This window comes from Manis pentadactyla, chromosome 4 (genome assembly GCF_030020395.1).
Source record: "Manis pentadactyla isolate mManPen7 chromosome 4, mManPen7.hap1, whole genome shotgun sequence".
In the NCBI taxonomy this organism is placed as follows: Eukaryota; Metazoa; Chordata; class Mammalia; order Pholidota; family Manidae; genus Manis; species Manis pentadactyla.
In genome coordinates this window covers 158,046,677-158,067,420 of record NC_080022.1, presented here as the reverse complement: position 1 = coordinate 158,067,420, position 20,744 = coordinate 158,046,677, and the positions used below count along the sequence as shown (strand labels likewise).

The window sequence follows — 20,744 nt, the reverse complement described above, 5'->3', positions numbered from 1 at the left end:
TTCATCTTTTAGAAATATACAAATACTCAGCATAGTTGAGATTATAGTGTATTTGGCTCAGACCTACCTTTTTTCTTTGTTGATATGTTTTGAGGATTTTCCCCTCATCAGTAAAAATTGCTCCTAAATATGTGTAACTGCTACGTAACTGTCCATTATACATATGTTGCTTAACCATGCCCTTAGGTTAATGATTTATATTGTTTTCCAATTTTTGCTCTTTATGCAAAAGTCTTTATTTGTACCTCTGATCCTTTCATTACAATGGATGTCTTAGAAGACGATTTCCAATTCAAACGTTATGAGAGTATTAACAGCCCTTGAGGCATCTGCCTTTGCTACATGAATTTAATGTCTTTTCTCTTTGTTCTTTGGTACAATTCTTAGAATCTCCCTCAGGGGGATAGGTATTTTGTAAATTATGCTGAGGGGTTTAGTTAATGTTATAATTGAGCACTTAGAGAATGGCCCAAAGTATCATTGCCCCTGTATCCCCTGCCTGATGATCTATAGAAAAAGTCCTCGCACTTTGTGTTTTGTTCATTTTGACTGGTCCAGAGCCTCTATGTCCCTCCAACAGCTCCATTCCAGATTGGGCTCCTGGCCTCTTGGTAAGAATTTGTACCTTACCTACCCCAGTCCTTGGAACAGAATTATCCCAGGGGAGGGGCACAGGTCAAGCAGTACTGGGAGAAGAGGTGATATGGGAAAAGATTTGGAGTAAAAGGGGGAGAAAAGCCATTGTCCTATTAGCAGGTCTCCACTAGGACTGTTAATGTAATGTAAGAGTTTCTTCCTGCTTTTGTTTGTTTCATCATTGAGAAATCCTAAGTCAAATCCATGTGGAGGCCTAGAAAATGCAGATTCAGGTCTAGGAAGCTCTTAAGTCATTTTTCATTAATGTTCTTTTTTGTTTTTTTTTTTGTTTTAATGGTATCATTGATATACAATCACATGAGCAACACTGTGTTTACTGGATTCCCCCTATTATCAAGTCCCCACCACATACCCCATTACAGTCACTGTCCATCAGCATAGTAACATGCTATAGAGTCACTACCTGTCTTCTGTGCTATACTGCCTTTCCCGTGCCCCACCACCACCACAATATGTGTGCTAATTGTAATGCCCCTTAATCCCCATATCCCTCCCTTCCACCCACCCTCCCCAGTCCCTTTCCCTTTGGTAACTGTTAGTCCATTCTTGGGTTCTGTGAGTCTGCTGCTGTTTTGTTCCTTCAGTTTTTGCTTTGTTGTTCCCTTTATCTTTTTTAAGAACTAGTAGAAGCCATCTCACAGTGTCACATCGATGAGCTACCACCACCATCACAGGAGCTACTTGATGAAGTTGGTAAGGGACGTTCAGTACAGAATGTACTCTGTGACCCTATTAGTTACCGCACAACATGGTTCTGTGTCTCAGGTGTGAGCACTAGTACAAAAGGCCCCTATAAAAGTCTGATTAAGTGTACAGAATTCAGGAAAGGGCAGTTTTCCAATAAACTGGGCCTCAGATTACTACTAAAGCCTGGCCAGGATCATTGGCCTGTGTCTGAGGTCATTTTGTTACTTAAAGGGTCTATGGGTAATGATTCTAAGAGGAAATAACATTCAAATGGCTTGTTATGATGAACTTCTTTTACTAAAGGATTCTCTTATCTCTTTATTGAACCAAACCAGCCATAGCCTGGAGGCCTGAAGTCTGGCGACTGAGGCCAAGATACCCTATACTTTCAGTTTATTAAAGGTATTGGCATTGTGGATGAGTCACTTTCCCAAGGGTAGAGAAGACAGTGGCACAACACTTGATGAGACCAGAATTTTCCATTTCAGGCAGAGACGCAGAGACTGAGTGATACCAGATCAGTTTTAGTTGTAGCTGGATGGGCTGGCCATGCCCAGCTGAGCTGATGCTGAGAGTGAGATGTGCATGGTTTTAGAGGTATTTGGGGCAGGTGGTTTCCTTCGCCAGGGAAGACCTGACTGCTGTCTTCTTGACAGCCTGGCTGACCAGCCCCTCACTCTCAGAGGATGTGTCTTACCGGACCTCTGACAGTCCAATTTTTGGTATAGGACCTTTAGAGAATTATTTGAGGTGCACCACATGGTTTTCAGGGTCTGCAAGGTTTTGTGTCTCATCAGGAAGAGGGAGGTAAGTGACTAAGACTACCTGGTCTGAGTCAGTGGGCAGCTACCGTCCAGACTATCACAACTGCAGCCCCTACGCACTGGCCTGATGAACTTGGTTGGAACCAATGAGAGCTGGTAGAACTTCCTTGGTTTTTTTTCTTTTTCTGTAGTCATCCCTTCTTGCCTCACCACACCCCTCCCCCAGTGCCACAGGGTTATACAGGTCACAGGGCTGTTGGCTCAGGCTCTTTCCTTCTCTGGAGCTCCCTAAGGCATCCTTGCACATTCCTCCTCTCCAGTTGCTCTTCTTGATACAATAGCAGAACTGCTGCTTGTGAGAGCAGAGGCTGCCCGCACATGGCCTGCTCGGGAGATTCTCAGTGGCATCTGTTGCTTGGTCACGGCTGAAGGCAGCACTTGTAGGCTCCTTTGCAGTTTGACCATTGGGATACTTTTCTTCTGGATCCTGCTTGTCTTCTCTCTTCAGTCACCACATGGCTTCCTCCTGGTAATAGCTTCTTCCCACACACTTTACCGAAAACCTCCCCCATTTTACATAAGGAATTTATCTGGGCCAGGTTTCTAGGTGAAGTCTGCACTTTGAGATGGGTCAGTAATTTCCCAGAAGGACAAAGGGCAGAGGGCACATGGGTAGTTTCTCCTCATAATGGGTGCTCCCACCCAATTATTGTATATCATCACTTGTTCCCTCTCGAGAGACCCTTGGGAAGTGACCTGGAGCCGACACCTGCACATTTGGAGGGCCCACATCCAAAGTTGTAGGGTAGTGTTCTGGCAAGGGCCTAAAGAGGAGGATCCTTTAGAAACTTAGGATATAGATTATCCTTTTTTATCCTTGGCTAAGAAATGTTTTTTTTTATTTCAAATTATATTAAATGATCTGATGGGGCCCCTTGATGCCCAGGAGCTGCCTGGTAGAGCCCGTTTCTGGATCAGCACAAAAGGGGAGACCTGTACATGCACACAACAGGGCCTTGCCAGCAAGCCCAGGGTTCCTTTCTGTGCTGCCTCCCTGCTGTCTCTGCTCCGGGAGCACTTGGAGGAGACCAAGCACCTAACAAATGCAACACAGTGTACAGAGCTGAGCAGACGCTTGTCGTGGTCTATGATCAGTTCTTTAGGAATTGGAAATTATGTAAACATTCTTTGCCTGCTGTCTTCCCATAAATTAGGAGAAAATATGAAATATAGGCCAGTAGAGATGGGGGAAATTTGGGATTGCTTTGATGTTGTTACAAACTTTGTGGGAGAGTATAAAATAGAGATGAAGAGTACAAATCTTAGAGCTAGCCTGCCTGGATTGAAATCCTAGTTCTCCCTTTTACTGTCTGTGTGATTCTAGGTAAGTTCCTTAACCTGTCTTACCTTCATTTCTTTATCTGTTGAACATGAATAACAATAACATGATCAATCTCTCAGGGCTGTTGTGAGGATTAATTGTGAAACATTAATCTTGAATTAGTAAATGTAAGTTAGAAACAGTATCTGCAGATGTTACCTATCATCATTTTTATTTTTAGTGTGTATGGGATTGAATACCCCAAAGCAGCGGTTCTCAAGCTCTATCAGGCCTCAAAAACAAGGAGGGCTTGTTTAAAACACAGAAATCCTGGACCCACCCCCAGAGTTTCTGATTCAGTTGGTCTGGGATGAGGCACATGAATACCAGGTTCTCAGATTATAACTGAGTATGCTGGGGCTGCTGGTCTGAGGACCACCCTTTGAGAACCACTGCCCTAGAGAATTGTATGACATGCGAAGAAGTAAGTTGCTTTCTGCTTTTGCATTGTGACAGAGCGCTTGAAGCAGCAGGAGGCCTCACCCTCAGTGTCAGGCGAGAATGCTGCAAGTCATCCTGGCACAACTGCAAATGGTAAGCCCACTACCCAGGTCTTTTTCATCAGGTTCTTGCTGCAGTGCTGTCCACGGCAGCACTGGTACATTTAGGGAGTGTGGACTTTGAGGTCAGGCACAACTCCACCTCAATTCTGACTCCACCACTTTTGTATGGCAACCTGTTTAATGCTCTGAGCCTCAGTCATCCTCATTTGTAAAATGGAGATGATAATTCCTAGTTCATGATGTACATAATAGCTCCATTCACAGTGCCTGGTACATTATAAGATACTAAATAAATGTGGGCCCCCTCCCCTTCATAGGACTGCTGGCAGGATGAAATGAGATAGCATATGTAAAATGCCTGGTATATATTAAAGGATACTAACCTTCCCCACCCAGATTCCTTCCCTTTGGTTCCAACCTAGGAACCTCTAGCAAGTGAGAACAGAGTGGTCCCCCAACGTAAGTCTTTGCAGTATGTTTTCAGTGTCTCTTGCCTCCTCTTTTATGTGCCCTTTATTTTCTCTGCTTTCTCAGTCTCATTGAGAAATCTTTGCACAGGCAAGGTTTCCTGTAGTTTCACCTGGCACCAAAGAGCTCCCAGGATGCCAGAAGCAGCTGCTGTGAATACAGGCGCCCTGCAGACTGCCACCTGGCCCCCTGCTCTCCTCAGAAGAGGGGAACCAGTGCATTGCATACTTCAGAGGCCACTGACTAGCCTTAATTTTTTGCACTCCATTTTAAGGCAGGCGTTCTCCATTATTTTTGTTGTTGCTGTTCTAATACAGTTAAGTCTTTCTACTGTTTTTAGATCGAAGACACTTAGAAGAACAAGAAAGTAACAGTAAAAAAGAAGATAGCAGTTTGCTTTGGACCAAAGAAACTCAGGATCTAGACAAGGACACAGAGAGGTAACAGAAAAAGCTGGCCTTTGAAAGGATTTAAAATACTCTGTTAGTTTGTGTTAGTTTTTCTTCTGATATTGGCAAGTGAGATGGACAAAAAAAATGGTCTTTTTCCTGCTATCTTAATAGGCCCTATTCCTAAAAGGCTTTTTGTTTTGTTTTGTTTTAATTCTTAACTGTGATAAAATACACATAACATAAAAATTTTAAGCATACAGTTCCCTAGTGTTAAGTACATTCACATTGTTGTGCAGCCAGTCTCCAGAACTTTTATGTCTTGCAAAACTGAAACTCTTTACCCATTAAACAACAACTTCCCATTTCCCCCTCCCCTCAGTCCCTCATAACCACCATTCTACTTTCTGTTTCTATGAGTTTGACTACTCCTGATGCCTCATAAAAGTGGAATCAAACAGTCTTTTTGTAACTGGCTTATTTTTGTCAGCATAACGTTATCAAGGTTCATCCATGTAGCATGCGTCAGAATTTCCTTCCTTTTTAAGGCTGTATTCCATTGTGTGTGTGTGTGTTTGTGTGCATGCGCGCATATGCACATGCATGAGGACGCTCAAGCATCACATTTTGTTTATTCATCTGTTGGTGACACTGGGCTGCTTCCTACCTTTTGGCTATTGTGAATAGTGCCGCTATCAACATGGGTGTACACATCTCTCTTCAAGACACCCTGCTTTCAGTTCTTTTGGATATATTCCCTGAAATGGTATTGCTGGATCATATGGTAAATCTATTCTTAATTTTTTGAGGAAATACCATACTGTTTTCCACACAGCATTTTACATTCCCACCAACAGTACAGAAAGGCTCCACTTTCTCCACGTCCTTCCCAATACTTCTGTTACTTTCTGGGGCCTCCCTTCCTTCCTTCTTCCCTCCCTTCCTTCCTTCCCTCCTCCCTCCCTTTTCTTCCTTTCTTCCTTTTCTTCCCTTTCTTCTTTCTTTTCTTTTTTTGATAGTAGCCATCCTAACAGGTGTGAGGTGATATCTTGTTGTGGTTTTGATTTGCATTTCCCTGATGATGAGTGATGTTGTGCATCTTTCTGTGTGCTCGATGGCTATTTGTATATCTTCTTTGGAGAAATATCTTTTTAAGTTCTTTGCTCCTTTTTAATAGGATTATTTGTTTTCTTTCTTGTCAAGTTGTTTTTTGTTTTTGTTTGCTTTTACTTCATTTTGTGAGGTTTTGTCTTCTTTCAGAACATTTTAGTTAAAAGCTTTGGGAGAGAATTTTTAGATCTTCCTAGCCAAGTCAGTAAGAGAAAATGGGGGCAGTCATCCCGACAATTCCAGCTAAAAACACAAGGTTGCCTTAAGAAACCCTGTCCCGTTCCTGATTTGGAGCTTTCCTTTGACCTGTGTTGAAAGGTAAACCGCTTGAGCTCACCTCCTTTGTCTCCTGCCTTCTTTTGCCTGCCTAGCTGTCATTCAGGGCCAGGACTCTTTTGAGACAAGGGAGACATACTCCTTGGGCACAAAATTAAAGGAGGCTCCAAAATATGCAGGAGTTAAGAAAAGTGCTATGTTAATGCAATATTTTAAAAAATAAAAAATAATGCAAAAAACCCCTAAATCAAAAAAATTTTTTTTCCAAAAAACGTCTGAATTTTTAAGTAAGACAGGATCTGGATCTGCCCTTGCACCACTTACCTCATCATAATCCTGGTCCTGTGGATCCTTAGGGGAGCCCCACAGAATTCTTCCAGCTGCAAATGATAGAAAAGCCCACCATGATGCTTAAATGAGTTTGTGTCTCAGAAGAGGCCCACGGGTTGGCAGGTGGGGCAGCTCAGCGATGCCATTTAGGCTCTTTTGATCTTCCTGCTTTGCCACCCATAGCATGTCAGCCTTTATTTTTAGACTTGTCACCTCTGGGTTGCAAGATGACTGTTGTCCACACACCAAGCAGAGATAAGAGGGTGAACTAAAGGAATATTTTAGCTCACTCTGCCCCTTTTTATCTGGAAAGCAAAAATTTTCCCAGAAGCCCTTCCCAGCAAATGCCCACTTAACATCTCATTGGCCAAATGTGATACATGACCACCCTTGGTCACAAGGGAGACTGGAAATTGAGTTTTTAGCTTTTTAGCTGCTATAGAAGAGGAAGGCAAGAGAAAAGAGTGTAACAAAGAACTTTTGGGTAGTGACTCCAGTTCCTGTCACACTCTTCAAGGGCTGAATTATTTTCTCTAAGGAAGGAAAAGAGTAATGCAGAAGGGAAGGTCTGGGCAGTGGAGGAGGAGACTAGAGCCCTGGGACCTGCAAGGGTGTGGGGAGAAACAGAAGATAAAGAGGCAAAGGAGAGGAAGATAGATTTTTTTTAAGTTTTAGAAATCTTATGTCTTTAGTGTGTGATGTAACTTCACTCCTTCCATTTCCCCAAAAAACCATCAGTAAAAATCTACACCGTTATTCAAGGTAAAAGGAGAATAGCTCATGAAGGCCAGGTTACATTTGGTTATATAAACATAAAATGCTTTGCACATGATCAAAAGTTAACTACTGTTACTGTTGTCTCCTCTCTGCTAGATACAGAGAGATGCCCGCAGATGCTCAGTCAGCTCAGTCCTTGGCACCAGGCCAAAAGATAGAATATCTTTTCAGATGGGTGGGATTTTTTAGGCTTTCTGAAAATACATACACTCTCTGCATCCTTTGACCTCACAGGCAGTTCTTCATCCAAAAAAGTTGTAGGAATGAGTGTGCAGTTCTAGTGATAGAAATGGACTTAATGACCTAGAATTGAGATAGAGAGCACTGCAGTTTGGAAGGTGGTGCTCTCATCGGGTGCTGAGACTTCTTGTCAGGGGCTGAAGGCGGGTTTTGTCATGATTTAAATCATATCTAAGTGACCTCTGCAACTCCTGATACACCCTTACCGAGCTTTTGTTTTCCCACGTTAATAGTGAAAGCACAAACTGGAAGGTCCTTTCCCTCTCTAAAGCACTGTGCCTCGTTGTCAAGGGAGAGGGGAAGTGACTGTTCTCTCAATTCTCTTCACTTGCCCTGGACAGAGCTCACTCTACCCTCGACGAGGACCTGGAACGATGGCTGCAGCCACCTGACGACAGCATGAGGCTACAGGATCTTCCTAGGAGCTCTGCAAGGTTATTGTTCACCATCAGAGGCTCGTTTTCTTCTTTTTCGGGAAAGGAGACTAGATTTTAGTTTTTAAGAAATACCTAGACTCCTTGGAGAAAAGTGTCTGGTGTTGGGATCACATTGCTGTAGATTAGCCAGCCCTGACTCCTGTCTGCTCTTCTTCCTGCAGCCACCCTCAGTGCTTTAAATATCCATTAGCAGATTGGTATCAGTACAGCGAGAGCCCTTTAAGATGCTGTGTCTTCGCCCTATCACCTTTAGCATTTTCACCAGTCATTTGAATTAAATCAGAAAAGGCATGCTTATCAAATGTTTAGATAACACAAATCTAAGAATGAATGCTTATGTAATGGGTGATAGACTGTACATTCAGAATAGTCTTGACAGGTGAAATTGTTAGATTTTTCTAAAAGATGAAGGTGAGCATTCAGATCCAAAAGTATAGAATGCAGGAGAAGTTTGGACTGGAAGCTGTGACTCACTATAATTCATTGAAGGCAGGAAGCATGTCTTGTTTTTCTCAGCATAACATCTAGCACGCATTTTGAGACATGGTAAGAATTCAAGAAATTTTCTTGAAAAAGGTATGTTCAGCAACTCCATGAGGCCTCAGTGTGATGCAGTGGCTGACAAAGTCAATGCATTAATGCCAAACAGACAGAAGTGAAATGTCCAGAACAAGGTGATGTCTCATGCTGGCTAGACTCCTAGCCAGAAAGGGCTGCTTTCTGGGCATGATGTTTTAAAAGGGAGATTCAAAGACAGTGGCCACAGAACAGTCAGAGTTCTAGAAACCATGTCATGTGAGAACAGCTGAAGGAGCTGGGGAGGCTCAGCCTGAGAAGGGCAGATGGGGCAGAGAATTTGATAGCTACCCTCAAATATCTGAAATATTGTGAAGTGAAGAGAGTCAGCTGACTCTGTACCAGAGGACAGAGCTAGTGGCTAGAACTGCAGAGTAAGAGATTTTTTTTCAGGAAAGCACAAACTTTCTAAGAGCCATAGCTTTCTGATAGAGAAAACACCTGCCTTTATTCATACTTTATTGGCATCTTCTTCCCACTCAAGCACAGGCTGAATGACTCCTGTTTGAGGCATTTGGACAGAGGTAGGAGATAACCTGAAGACCTCCTCCAACTCTAGAACTTATGATTCTGTTAGTGGTAAGAGGCTAGGAGGGAAGAAGTCCTTTTTGCCCTAGCCAGCTTTATTTTGTCATTTTACCTAGATTTTTTTTGAATATTTACCGAATAAAAAGAGAAGAAAATTCCCTAGAGTGCCAATTTGGTTCAGCCAGCATCTACTGAGCACTGACAGTGAGCCAAGTCTGCTAGGGGTTGGAGGTGCACAGGGATAGGACGTGTCTTCTCTTAAAGAGCTTATAGTTGAGTGGAGAGATGGTTCTCCTTATTAGCTTGACAAATACAGTCTTAAATCATTAGATACTTCAATTAGGATGTTTCACTTCAGAGAGAGAATTTCAGGAAATGAAGATGAGGTAATACATGGTGGCTGTGAAAAGGATACCAATTAAGTGTAAGTGTATTGCTTGTTTTCTTTGGGACAGTCTAGTCCAGTGGTTGAGAGCAGAGTCTGAGACAGACTGCCTGGGTGGGATCCCAGCTCTAGGACTTAGTAGGAATGCAGTTTAACTTCTCCCTGCCTCAGTCTCCTCATCAGTTTATGGGGCTGGTAGCAATAACTACCTGATATAGTCGTGATTAGAATTAAATGAGTTGATAAACATTATGGCACTTGAATTGATGCCTGGCTCACGGGGAACACTCCATGAGTGCGAACTCTTAGGTTGTTTCCTCTGGAGTGCAGTCCTGTTTCTCTGGCTATTGTGCATGTGGTTTGATGCTCAATATCATTGTCATTTAAGGGAGACACTTACCAAAGATCAAGAAGTTGGTGAAAAGAAGAGAAAAGGGGAAGAAGGCATCAAGCCAGAGAGAAGGAAATTAGACATTTTTTTAGGAACTTCTGAAGAAGGTATAAATGAATGTTTATAATGTAACCTGGAGTCCCTGGGCTTTGATGAGCATCAAAGTTATTTAGAAGTGTTTTCCAGAGGCTATACATAATCCTCCTACACATTTTCCCCCTGTAGTTCAGCCCAGATTTTCTGTTGATTGCCAATCATATCTTCACCATAAAACAGTAATAATATCTATTTGTATTTTTAAAGCAAGCTCTCAGCCAGTCTCACCGCCCTTTATTGTGCAGGTTGTCTGGAAAGATGTTTTGCTTCTAATTGTCTAGTGTCCTCAAAAGAGTTCTAAATTTAGCTCACCCAGAGGCTGCAGGGCCCAGTATGAAACCATGAATTGTGGAATTTAGGGTCTACAAAGTAATGTGAAAGGTATAAATTAACTTTAGCTTCAGAACTATTTTAATAGAGCATTAAGCACCATTCACAACTGATGCCTTCCTATATTTTAAGTTACTGCACTCAGGAAGTTAGAGATATAGAGACATTAACACTTCCAAATCATCTGGTATCCTCTTCAACCCTTTCCCAGTGCATTCTCATTCTCCTCCTTTCTCTGCCCTGCTTTGTGCCCCAGAATGCTGACCCTTGTACACTGTATGCCCCAGGCTTCCTGGTCAGCTGACTTCCCATTGACCAGTGAGAAGAGAGCGGGAGAGCAGTTGGGGTATTTCTTCTCCTGCTTGCCTACTGTGGTAGCTCGTTTCTACATAGAACTGTGTCCTTCCCAAGAACAATTTCTGTAAGGCAGCCCGTCCTTCCCAGTTCCAGCTGTCACTGGGTTCCAGTAACTGTCCTGCCTCACTCTGCTGCCAAGTTTCTTCAGGTTTAGAAGTGATAGTGGCTTCCCATTTCTACTAGTCCCTGGGTGCCTTGCCATCCCTTGATTGCTCCATTCACTCTGACTACATGTCTGTAAGAAGTCACCTCATTAAAGGGCCCAGTGGTACATTCTGTTTCCTCCAGGACCGCGACTGGCTCAGGGCTCAGAATGTGTAAGCATTTATCTAGTATTGAATTCACTGAGAACATAATGCAGGGACTTTGTGAATTAGCATCATTAGTGTCCATTGCAATGACAGGAAGCTGCAGAATGTTAGGAGGGGAAGCCCACTAACTGTGTGTTTAGAAAAAAATCTGTAGAAGAAAATAATTGCTACAGGTAAAACAGTCTGCCCTAAACTAGAGAGCACCAGTGTGACTTCTGAACACTGGTACCCTTTGACCTAGGAAGTAATCAGGTTGCTTTTTCTTCCTCCTATGTTTCATCAAGAGGAACTAAAACCCTGTTCTTGGAAGCGACTGGGTTGGTCGGAACCATCCAGGTAATGAGATATCATATGTTTGTAGGTCAGCGTTCACTGTTAATAGACAATATGAGCAGACTTTAACCATTTACCAGCATCTAAATAAACATTAATGACAAAGACTTGAATTCAGAGTTGGTCAATGTTTATATGTTAGAGTTAATATTGTTAATGTTTATAGATAATTAAAATATGAGGTAAAATTAATGCCAACTTTGATTAAGTAATTGGTAGAGTCAGCACAAGAACCGTTTTAGAGGGGTATGAAGATGCTGCTGCCAATTTCTTTGCAGTCATGTTTGCATTTCTATGATACACTAGTTGATCATAATGTCCCTTGACTATAAAAAGATCAAAATCCCTTTCCCTTGAATTCAGTTGAGTGGAAAGAGGTTGTTGTTTGTATCTTTAAAAACATATACACCAACTCAAAACTCCCTTTTCTGTTTTTCTTTTTTTTAAACGTGCAGGATAATCGTACTGGATCAGAGTGACTTGTCAGACTGACTGGAATTGGGTCGTGAATGGACTTCTGCCCTCCCTGAGTTTGAACATCCAGCTTGTGAGCTCCCTCCTCCCCTCGTCCGCGTCAGTCACCATCAGGGCAGTGAGTCTATACCTCAAGCTTTGTTCAGCTGCTACAATAGACTGAACAATTTGGCCCTGTCTGTTTGCAGCACATGTAGCCTCTTGTTTTCAATCAGATTTCTGAAAAGTGAAAAGTAGGTTCGATTGTAAAAATTTCTCATTTGTTCCCAAAATGGCTTTTAGTTTTGTTGAAAACCTTTAACTCCTGTTACAAAATAAAATGTTTACTTTTAACACTAATTAGGTTCCAGTTGTGTGAGGTACATTTCTGTGTTTTAGTTACTAGGAGAGGAACAACCACTCAAAGAGGCTTCAATTTCTGTTATGAAGTTTGACAACTAAGCAACTATGCTTTTGTTTTATAAATCTCCATGATTTATTGGCACCAGTTGTCCATGTTTTATAAATCTCCTCTGGGCTGGGATTGACATATTCCCATTCCAGCTAGAATTGACTTACACAGTGAAAGTTCAAGTAGGACTAAAAGCCCAAGATATTTTGGACTCTTTAAGGTGAACAAAAGTCATCTCTGTATATTTCAGACTCTATACCTCACATCATTAGGGTCTTAGAGGAATTTTTTCTAATTTAGCCTCTTGTGACTACTGGCCAGATGTATACATGTGAGTCTAGCCTGGTTTTTAGAGGATTGATACACCTTCATCTGCCTCCCGTTTGGAGCCTTCACATACGAATACAAACCTTTTGGAAGCTATTGTGCTGTTGTGTGGTGCTAGTCAGCTAACATTTTATTCTGTCTTGGTAAGTAAGTAGTAGAGTTTTTGTTCATGAAAACAGAACAGTTCCTGTTGTGGATGGTCATATTCATGTAGTTCTTAGCTCCCCAGAGTTTTACCCTGCACAAATAAAACAGGAAAGTACAAATCTGACCATTCATTTTAAAGAAAGGAAAACAGTTGCTTGTCATTGTAACCAGAGGGAAACCAAAACCAATTACAGGTAATACTATGTATAAGAATCTTTGAGGGATACAGAGACTTATAACACACAGTTCTTCCTCTCCAAAAACTAATTAGGGAGACAAAACCAACATACATAAAAATATATATAAGGGCTAATACACACATCATGAGAAATGGTGAGTTGTTATATTATAGCATTGCTAGTATTCATAAAGGCTGCACAAACTCCCACTGATGTGGTTTGTAATATTTTGTCTGCACGGCTGGCAGAGCAGACTCTTCTAGTTGTCCAGTGACTATATGATATTGACCAATGTTAACAATAATCATGTTGGTAGATATTGTTTATTGGTTATAGAGCAGCTGTTATGTGCCAGGTACTTTATATACATGAATCCTTTCCCTAAACCTGGCAGCCCCACTGTATAGAGTATGCTGCTTCTCCCACTCTGAGCAGCTATTATTTCAAACTTCCGTCCTTTACTTCCCATCAACATTTGAGAGATGACTTTACCTCCAACTTTACAGAGAAAATAGAAGCCATCAGATGTAGGAACTAACTCAGCTTCCAACCACCAAAACTGCTAACATGACCACATCTGTCTCTCTCGAACAGTTACAGGTACACATTCTATCCTAAACTAAAGATGGACCTGTTCTGTACCTATTCTTTCTACTTCCTGTTACACTGAAAGGGAATCACTCTTCCTGTCCAGGGCCCATCTCATCTTCCTCGGTTATCCTGCTCAGGTTATCATCTCTCTCTTCAATGCTTCAACCCCTTCTTAATCGCTTCTTGTCATCACTTAACAACACACTTGGATTCTTCCCATCTTTCAGAAGTATTTCCTGGATCCCACCTCCTTTTCCAGCCACTGCCCCATCTCTTTCCTCCCACTGCAGTTGGAGTTCCTCAAAGAGTTGTCTACATTGCTATCTTTAGTGCCTTACCTCCCACTCACTCCACAGCCCAGGATAATCTGAATCCCATTCCTTCCACTCTCTAGCAATCCTTAGGTCACCTGTGATTAACATACTCCTAAATCCCCCCTGGGATTAACTTTTCTGGCCTCATTGTCCATTTGCCCTCTCAGCCTATTCTCTTGGCTCTCTGATGTTATAATCTGGTTTTCTTTCTCTCTGGTTTCTCCACCTTAGCCTTCTTTGGGGCTTTCCTCCTAAGAGACTTTGTCCGTGCCCGTTGCTTTGGTCAGCCTGTATATGCTGACCACTTCCAGATTTGTACCGGGAGTCTAAGAACAGACCTCCTCTGTGCTCCTTTGTCTACCCATATATTTGATGTCTCCACTTTGTTTTCTTTCAGGTATCTTACTGATATGCCAAAAAATAAACTCATGGTCTTAACAAAAACCTCCCTCTCCACCATTCTCCTGCCAGTTAATGATGTTACTGTATACTCAGACTGGAAACCCAGGAGCCGTCCTTTCTTGACCCCTCTCATTCCTTCACTCTTTACACTATATCAGTCATTAAGACTTACTTGTTTTCATCTCCAAAATACATGTCCGTATACCCACTTCTGTCTCTCTCTACTGCAGCTGTCCTCATCAGAACCACTCGTAACTCTACTTGGGCCATTGCAGTAGCCTCTCAAGTGGCCTCCAGCATCCAGTGCCTCATCCAGTAAATCTTTTTTGAATGACTCCTGTGTGCCAGGCAGCACTCTAAGCCTTGGAGAAACTGAACAAAGCAGAATTCCTGCTTCCTTGAGTCTATAGTCATTAAATGAACAAACATATGATTTTAGTAGTGCCAAATGCTGTGAAAAAAGTAGGGTAAAGTGATAATGATTGCTGGGAGTAGGGTGCTGGAGGTGGGGGTGGGGTCACTTAACATTAGAAAAGATACTCAAAGGAAAGCTGCTCTGAAAAAATGACCTTTGAACTTCAGATTGGAATAAAGAGAAGGAGCCAGTCTTGTGACTGAGGATGAGCATCCCAGCAGGGGAAAAGCCAGTACAAAGGCCCCACAGGAAACCCCAAGCTAGTGTGGTTGAACAAAGTAAGTTGTGGGAAGCTGGCAGAAGGTGCAGTGAGGCTGGAGGTTGAGCCAGCGGCATTATAGACCAGGGTGAAAAGTGGGAATCCAATGGAGAGTGCTAAGCAAGGGGGCAGAGAGTAGGGTAAAACCGACTGGCTTTTTAAAAGATTTCTTTGGTATTCTTGCTCCTCTCTAAGTTTTTTCTCCACGGTGATCTTTTTAACATGGAAACATCATTCCATTTACTTGATGAGATCTCTGCTTACTATTGTTGGGCAGCTGTGTCCGTGGAGGTCTCTCCCTGCATACTAGGTGAAACCTCAACCTGGACAGAGGGAGGATTCTTGAATCTGATTGAGAAAGAATTCTCAAGCAGGTCAGAAGAGTGTAGGTAAGAAAGGGGTTCATTAAAGCGAGAGTAGTAGTGGGTGGCCGTGGCTGTGCAAGCTGTAGAGAGCAAGGAAGAACAGAGGGAGAAAAGGAAAGTTCATTGAACTCATGCTTGGCATAGGGTTGATCCCTTCCCAACTCCCGAAGCCAGGGTCACCTGGCGTCCACTGTCTGCTTGAATCTGCATGGCATGGGAACTAAGCCCAGGATTTGGGGGAGCTGCGGAGTACTGGATGGAGATAGATTATGTTCTGAGAACTTCCCAAAGGCAAAGAAAGGAGATTTTCAGGCAGGCTACTGAAAAGCATGATGGTACAGCTGCAGTCCTGTCCGGGTCACCCAGATGGGAACTTGCAAGCCCAAATCAGAAATCTCAGTAGCCCCTCCCTACTAGGACAGAGAGAGTGAAGACTTGTGCTTAAATCTAGAAAATTGAATGAAATAGTGAAGTAACAAAGAGGCTTATCAGTGGGGAAAGAGGTCTCTTATTAACCTCCCAAGTGGCTTGGAAGAGCACAGAGATAAAATGCAGTACGTTGAGCAACAACAAGCTTTTATTTAAGGCATAGTACATACCTCAAGAAAGGGAAGTGTAGGCAACCTCAGAGATGAGGCATGCTTAAAGACTTGGGGTTCTGTCTTCTAAGGATTTAAAGAATGGGACAAAGGGCCAGGGGGCATAGGCTCAAAATGTGGTCTCATGATGTCTGTCTCCAGTGAGAGACATTATGTCATCGTCCATAGTCTGCTAAATATTCTGTAAGATAAACTTAACATGAGGAATTTTTTGATCCTGTTCTTCTCCAAGATGGTGGTTATTCTCAAGCAGTGGGGACACACCATTTAGGACTGCTTGCCCTGCCTTAAGATAGGTTCGGTTGCTGGCTAAATACCATAGGAATCTTACCTCCTAACTCCCTGGTTTTTATAATGGAATCTTAGCCTTAAGATGGAGTCCCTCCCGTCCTTCCTGTATATATCTCAGCATTTTTCATCATAGGCAGGAAAAATTAATTGTGCTTGTCCCATGTTGCTGCTCTACCTCAATTCTTCTCCAAAATTCTGGACTTTTCTCAGTTCTCCAGCTCCATCATGTACAATCTGTGTTCTCCCTGCCCAGAATGCTGTTTCTCTTCACTTAAGTGCCTCATCATTCAGTTTACAACTTACAGTTAATTTCCTCAGGGAGTCTTCTGGAAGTCCCTGAACCTCAGACTAGGTTAGGGCCTTCTCTAAGGTTCTCCTATAGTATCGACCTGCTCTCCTGGCCCCACACATAGGTCATGTCTTTATTTCATAGCACATATGTAGCTCACTTACAAACCAGTAGACTGCTCCATCCCCATGCATCCCCATACAGTTGTAAACACCACAAGGCCAGGGGTCATGTCTGGATTGCTCACTGAGGTATCTTATGCTACTGACAGAGAACCTGTACATACTAGGTGTTCAGCAAATGTTTAACTGATCGATTATTTTTAATTCTCCAACAACACTATAAGTTGGATTATTATCCCTGCTCACCAAAGAGGAAACTGGCCCAGGCAGAGTTCCATGACCTGCCCAGGATTATACTAGAGAAACATGTTTGTACACTTAGAGTAAAACACAGTACCTTTCACTGAGCCTGGTTCACGAGAGCCCTGAGCAAAGTATAAGGATTGTGGAAGTGAACCAAGAGCCAACTTCAGGTTAAGACTGATGGTGATGTAGCCTTTATGAACCTGGTCCCCAGTCCCACATCTTTTCTTTGGGTTGGGTGCTGAGTTTTGGGGGCTTATGGAGTTCTTTACTTTTCCTTAATATGGAGAAACAGAGAATATATAGAGTTCCAGACACATAGTAAGTGACTAGTAAGTGTTGGCTCACTGTTCAATGAAATTACTGGGGCCCCCTTGGGAAACTGGATTCTTAGAAATTTCCAAATTCAATTTCAGTTGCTTTTTTCCAAATATATTACTTTTGGCCCCTTTCTGCATACTTATAGTGATGTATATGTTGCTATTAGAAGCTGGTTATAGTGAGGTGCCTCCCAAAAGCTGAGAAATAAATTGGTCCTTGGCGAATTAATAAGTAAAATCCATTCTTTTATCTCATATACTGAATATTATAAGTTGTAAGTGGAGTAAAATTAGAGGACTTTCTGTAAATGTGTGGCTTAACAGACATTTGGAACAATACTGAAAACGTAAAGAGGAGAGACTTACAAAACAGTGTAAAGTCTGCAGTAATTAACAGAGGATGGTATTGGCACAGGAATGGAAAGATTTACAGAACATAATAGCCTAAAAATATACCAAGGTATAAAGTTTGGAAATATGAGATAACATATTGTCAAACTGGATTATTTAACAAATGGTGGGATAACTGACCAGCCAGCCGTTTGGAAAAATAAAAAGCTAAGTCCTTGTAGCAAAAAATAAATGTCTGTTGAATTAAAGATTTAAATATGATTTTTTTAAGTACATAAAAGTTAAGAAAATACAGGTGACTCTTTAATAATCTTGGAGTGGAAAAGCTTTTTTCTAAGCCATGACCTCAAAGTGAGAAGAGATTGATGGACTTCAGTACAAAAAAATGTAAGACTTTACAAACCCCTGAACAAGGGTAAAGTCAACAAACTGGTTGGAAATAATTGCAGTATACTGGATAAACACAAGATTTATATCCCTAATACACAGCATTCTAATAACTAGTTAGAAAAAGACATAATGCCTCAATAGAAATATGGTCAAAGAACAATTCACAAATGAAGCAATACACATGGCCAATTTGTCTTATATTAAAAGATGTTCCATTTTGCTAGTAATCAAAGAAATGTAAATTAAAACAGGGTATTGTTTTTCACATAACTGACCACAAAGAGGAAAACATTGATAACATTCAAGGTTGGTGAGAATGTGGGGAAACATTCATTCAGTGTTTAAAGGTAGAAACTGGTGTCACTTTTCTGGAGGGATATTTCTTGGTATGTATTTTAAGTGTTCGTATTTTTTGACCCAGACATTCTATTTAGACCAATTCTTCACAAATTTCATTGTGCATAGGAATCACTAGATGTCTTGTTAAAACACAGATTCTGCTTTAGTAGGTCTGGGTTGGGAGCCAAGCTTCTGCATGTCCTCCAGTGTTGGCTGATGATGCTGGTTCATATACCACACTCTGAGCAGAGGCTTCAGAAAACGTCACTGTTCTCATGCAGTGGTTTTCAACTCTGTCTGCACCTTAGAACCGTCTGAGGAATTAAAAAAAAACACTGATGCTCAGGCCCTACCCCCAAATTATCCAGTTTATTTAGTATGGGGTACAGCATGGGCTTTTAAAGATTCTCCAAGTGATTCTAATGTGCAGCCAGGACTAAGGACCACTGTCCTAAAGAGAAAACTGAACTGTACACTGTACACAGAGATATTTAAATAAGGAATGTTACATTTTATATATATATATATACACACACACACACACACAACCTATATAATATATATATATATATATATATATATATAATATAGTAGGAAACAACCAATATGCCCAGCAAAAAAAGGACAGGTTTTTAAAATTATGGAACAGGGAGGATTCTGGGAAGATGGTGGAGTAGGAAGTACGAAGAATCTGTTCCCACTCTAGTCAGCAATACACTGGCAGAATGTGTCTTATTGGGACTCTGGAGTCTGTTAAAGCTGCAACTCCCAGGGAAAGAGTTGGGATGGTTCATTTTGGTCAATTTCAGCTCTAAGCTGCTGCTCATCCCCCACCCCAGCCATGTGGCAGGTAGCTGTGCATGTGTTCCTAGAGCACCTCGACACAGCTTGTGAGAGGCAGGATGGGCGAAAGGACCCTGCCCTCCAAATACCAGGGATCTGTGTTCTGGGAATTGATTGCTGCTTCAGATCACAGAGCTGCAGACAGGGCAACTGCTTTTGTTATTGTACCTCCCCCACTGCTGCAAGCCCCTCCACCTCCAGCTGAAATGACTTCCATGGGATTCTAAAAGCCAGCACCTCATTCCCTCACTTCATTTTCCACTTTTTCCTCTTTTGGGAGCTAGTTGTTAAAGGCTAGGGCTTTGAAAAACAATTGCATATATGGGGAAAAATAGAAAGTGACTGTGCCTGCCCAGGGAAAGCTTAGAAAAGATCAGAGGTGACCTTAAGTTTATATCTCAGGCTGATCTGCACAGAGCCAGCCTACAATTTAAAGCAAAAACAGCAGCAAAGAAGGAGAATCTGATTTCCAGAGTTACAGCAGCGTTTCTCAGGTTCAACAATAAAAATAAGGCGAGTGTGTGCGCATGCGCACACACACACACACACACACACACACACACACACACACACACACACACACACACACACAAAAGTATAGCCCATTCATAGCAAAAAATAAATCAAGAAACAGTCCCTGAAAAATACCTGATGACATATGTACTAGACAAAGATGTTAAAATAATTTTAGAAGATGTTCAGAGAATTAACCGAAGATGTGGAGCATCAAGAAAATGTGTGAACAAAATTGAAATATCAATAAAAATACAGTAAATCTAAACAGAAATTCTGGAACCAAAAAGAACAATAACTGAAATGAAAAATTCTCTAGAGGGATTCAGAAGCAGATTTGAGCAATGAGTAGAAAGAATAAGCAAACTTGAACATAGGACAATGGAAATTACCAGGCCTGAGGAACAGAAAGAGAAAAGATTAAAGAAAAGTGAACATAGCCTAAAGGACCTATGGTGTACTATCAAGGGACTCAACATAGCAGCCTGGGAATCCTAGAAGAAGAGAGAACGGGGGAAAGAGAATATTTGAAGAAATAATGGCTGAAAACCTACCAAATTTGATGAAATGCATGGATATAAACATTCAGGAAACTCAAACTCCAAGTTGGATGACTTCAAAGAGACCCACACCAAGATACATTATAATTATTTTTAAAATATTGGATATAAAATATATGTATACAAAGAGGCACGTGCAATAAAATGCACAAATCTTAATGTACAGCTAGATGAATTTTGACATGTGTAAAATATACTCAAGGAACCATCACTCATATTAAGATATTGAACATTCTCACTAATTTTTCCCACTTCAATTATTTCACCCACTCTCCCCACCCCTTTCCCCTATGGCAACCACCAGTCTGTTCTCTGAGACACATTATAATTGAACTTCCAAAATACAATCTTGAAAGAGAACAGTGAATTTTTACATACAAGGGATCCTCAATAAGAAATGAGCAGATTTCTCATCAGAAAGTTAAAGGGCCAGAAAACACTGAGCCAATATATTCAAAGTGCTAAAAGAAAAAACTGGCCAATCAAAAATCCTGTATCAGCAAAAGTTGCCCTTCAAAATGAGGGAGAAATGAAGAGAAAACCAGATAAAAACTGAAGGAGTTTTGTGACGACTGGAGTCTCCCTGCAGGAAATGCTTGAGGGAGTCCTAGAAGGTGCAATGAAAGGACACTAGACAGTAGTTCAAAGCCATATGGAGAAAAAGTGCTCTCACTAAAGGTAAGTACATGGGCAA

The 20,744-nt window shown here is 41.6% G+C and overlaps 1 protein-coding gene across 1 annotated transcript in view; it reads left to right on the top strand.

Moving 5' to 3' along the window:
• Positions 1 to 12,133, top strand: part of TEX14 (testis expressed 14, intercellular bridge forming factor) — a 95,301-nt gene extending 83,168 nt beyond the window's left edge. The window contains exons 27-33 of the mRNA XM_057501283.1: positions 1,276 to 1,350; positions 3,946 to 4,023; positions 4,801 to 4,900; positions 7,924 to 8,016; positions 9,897 to 10,006; positions 11,278 to 11,329; positions 11,782 to 12,133. Of these exons, the coding sequence (XP_057357266.1) occupies positions 1,276 to 1,350; positions 3,946 to 4,023; positions 4,801 to 4,900; positions 7,924 to 8,016; positions 9,897 to 10,006; positions 11,278 to 11,329; positions 11,782 to 11,818 (545 nt within the window). The 3' untranslated portion in view covers positions 11,819 to 12,133. The remainder of the gene's footprint in view (positions 1 to 1,275; positions 1,351 to 3,945; positions 4,024 to 4,800; positions 4,901 to 7,923; positions 8,017 to 9,896; positions 10,007 to 11,277; positions 11,330 to 11,781) is intronic.
• The last annotated feature ends 8,611 nt before the right edge of the window (positions 12,134 to 20,744 follow it).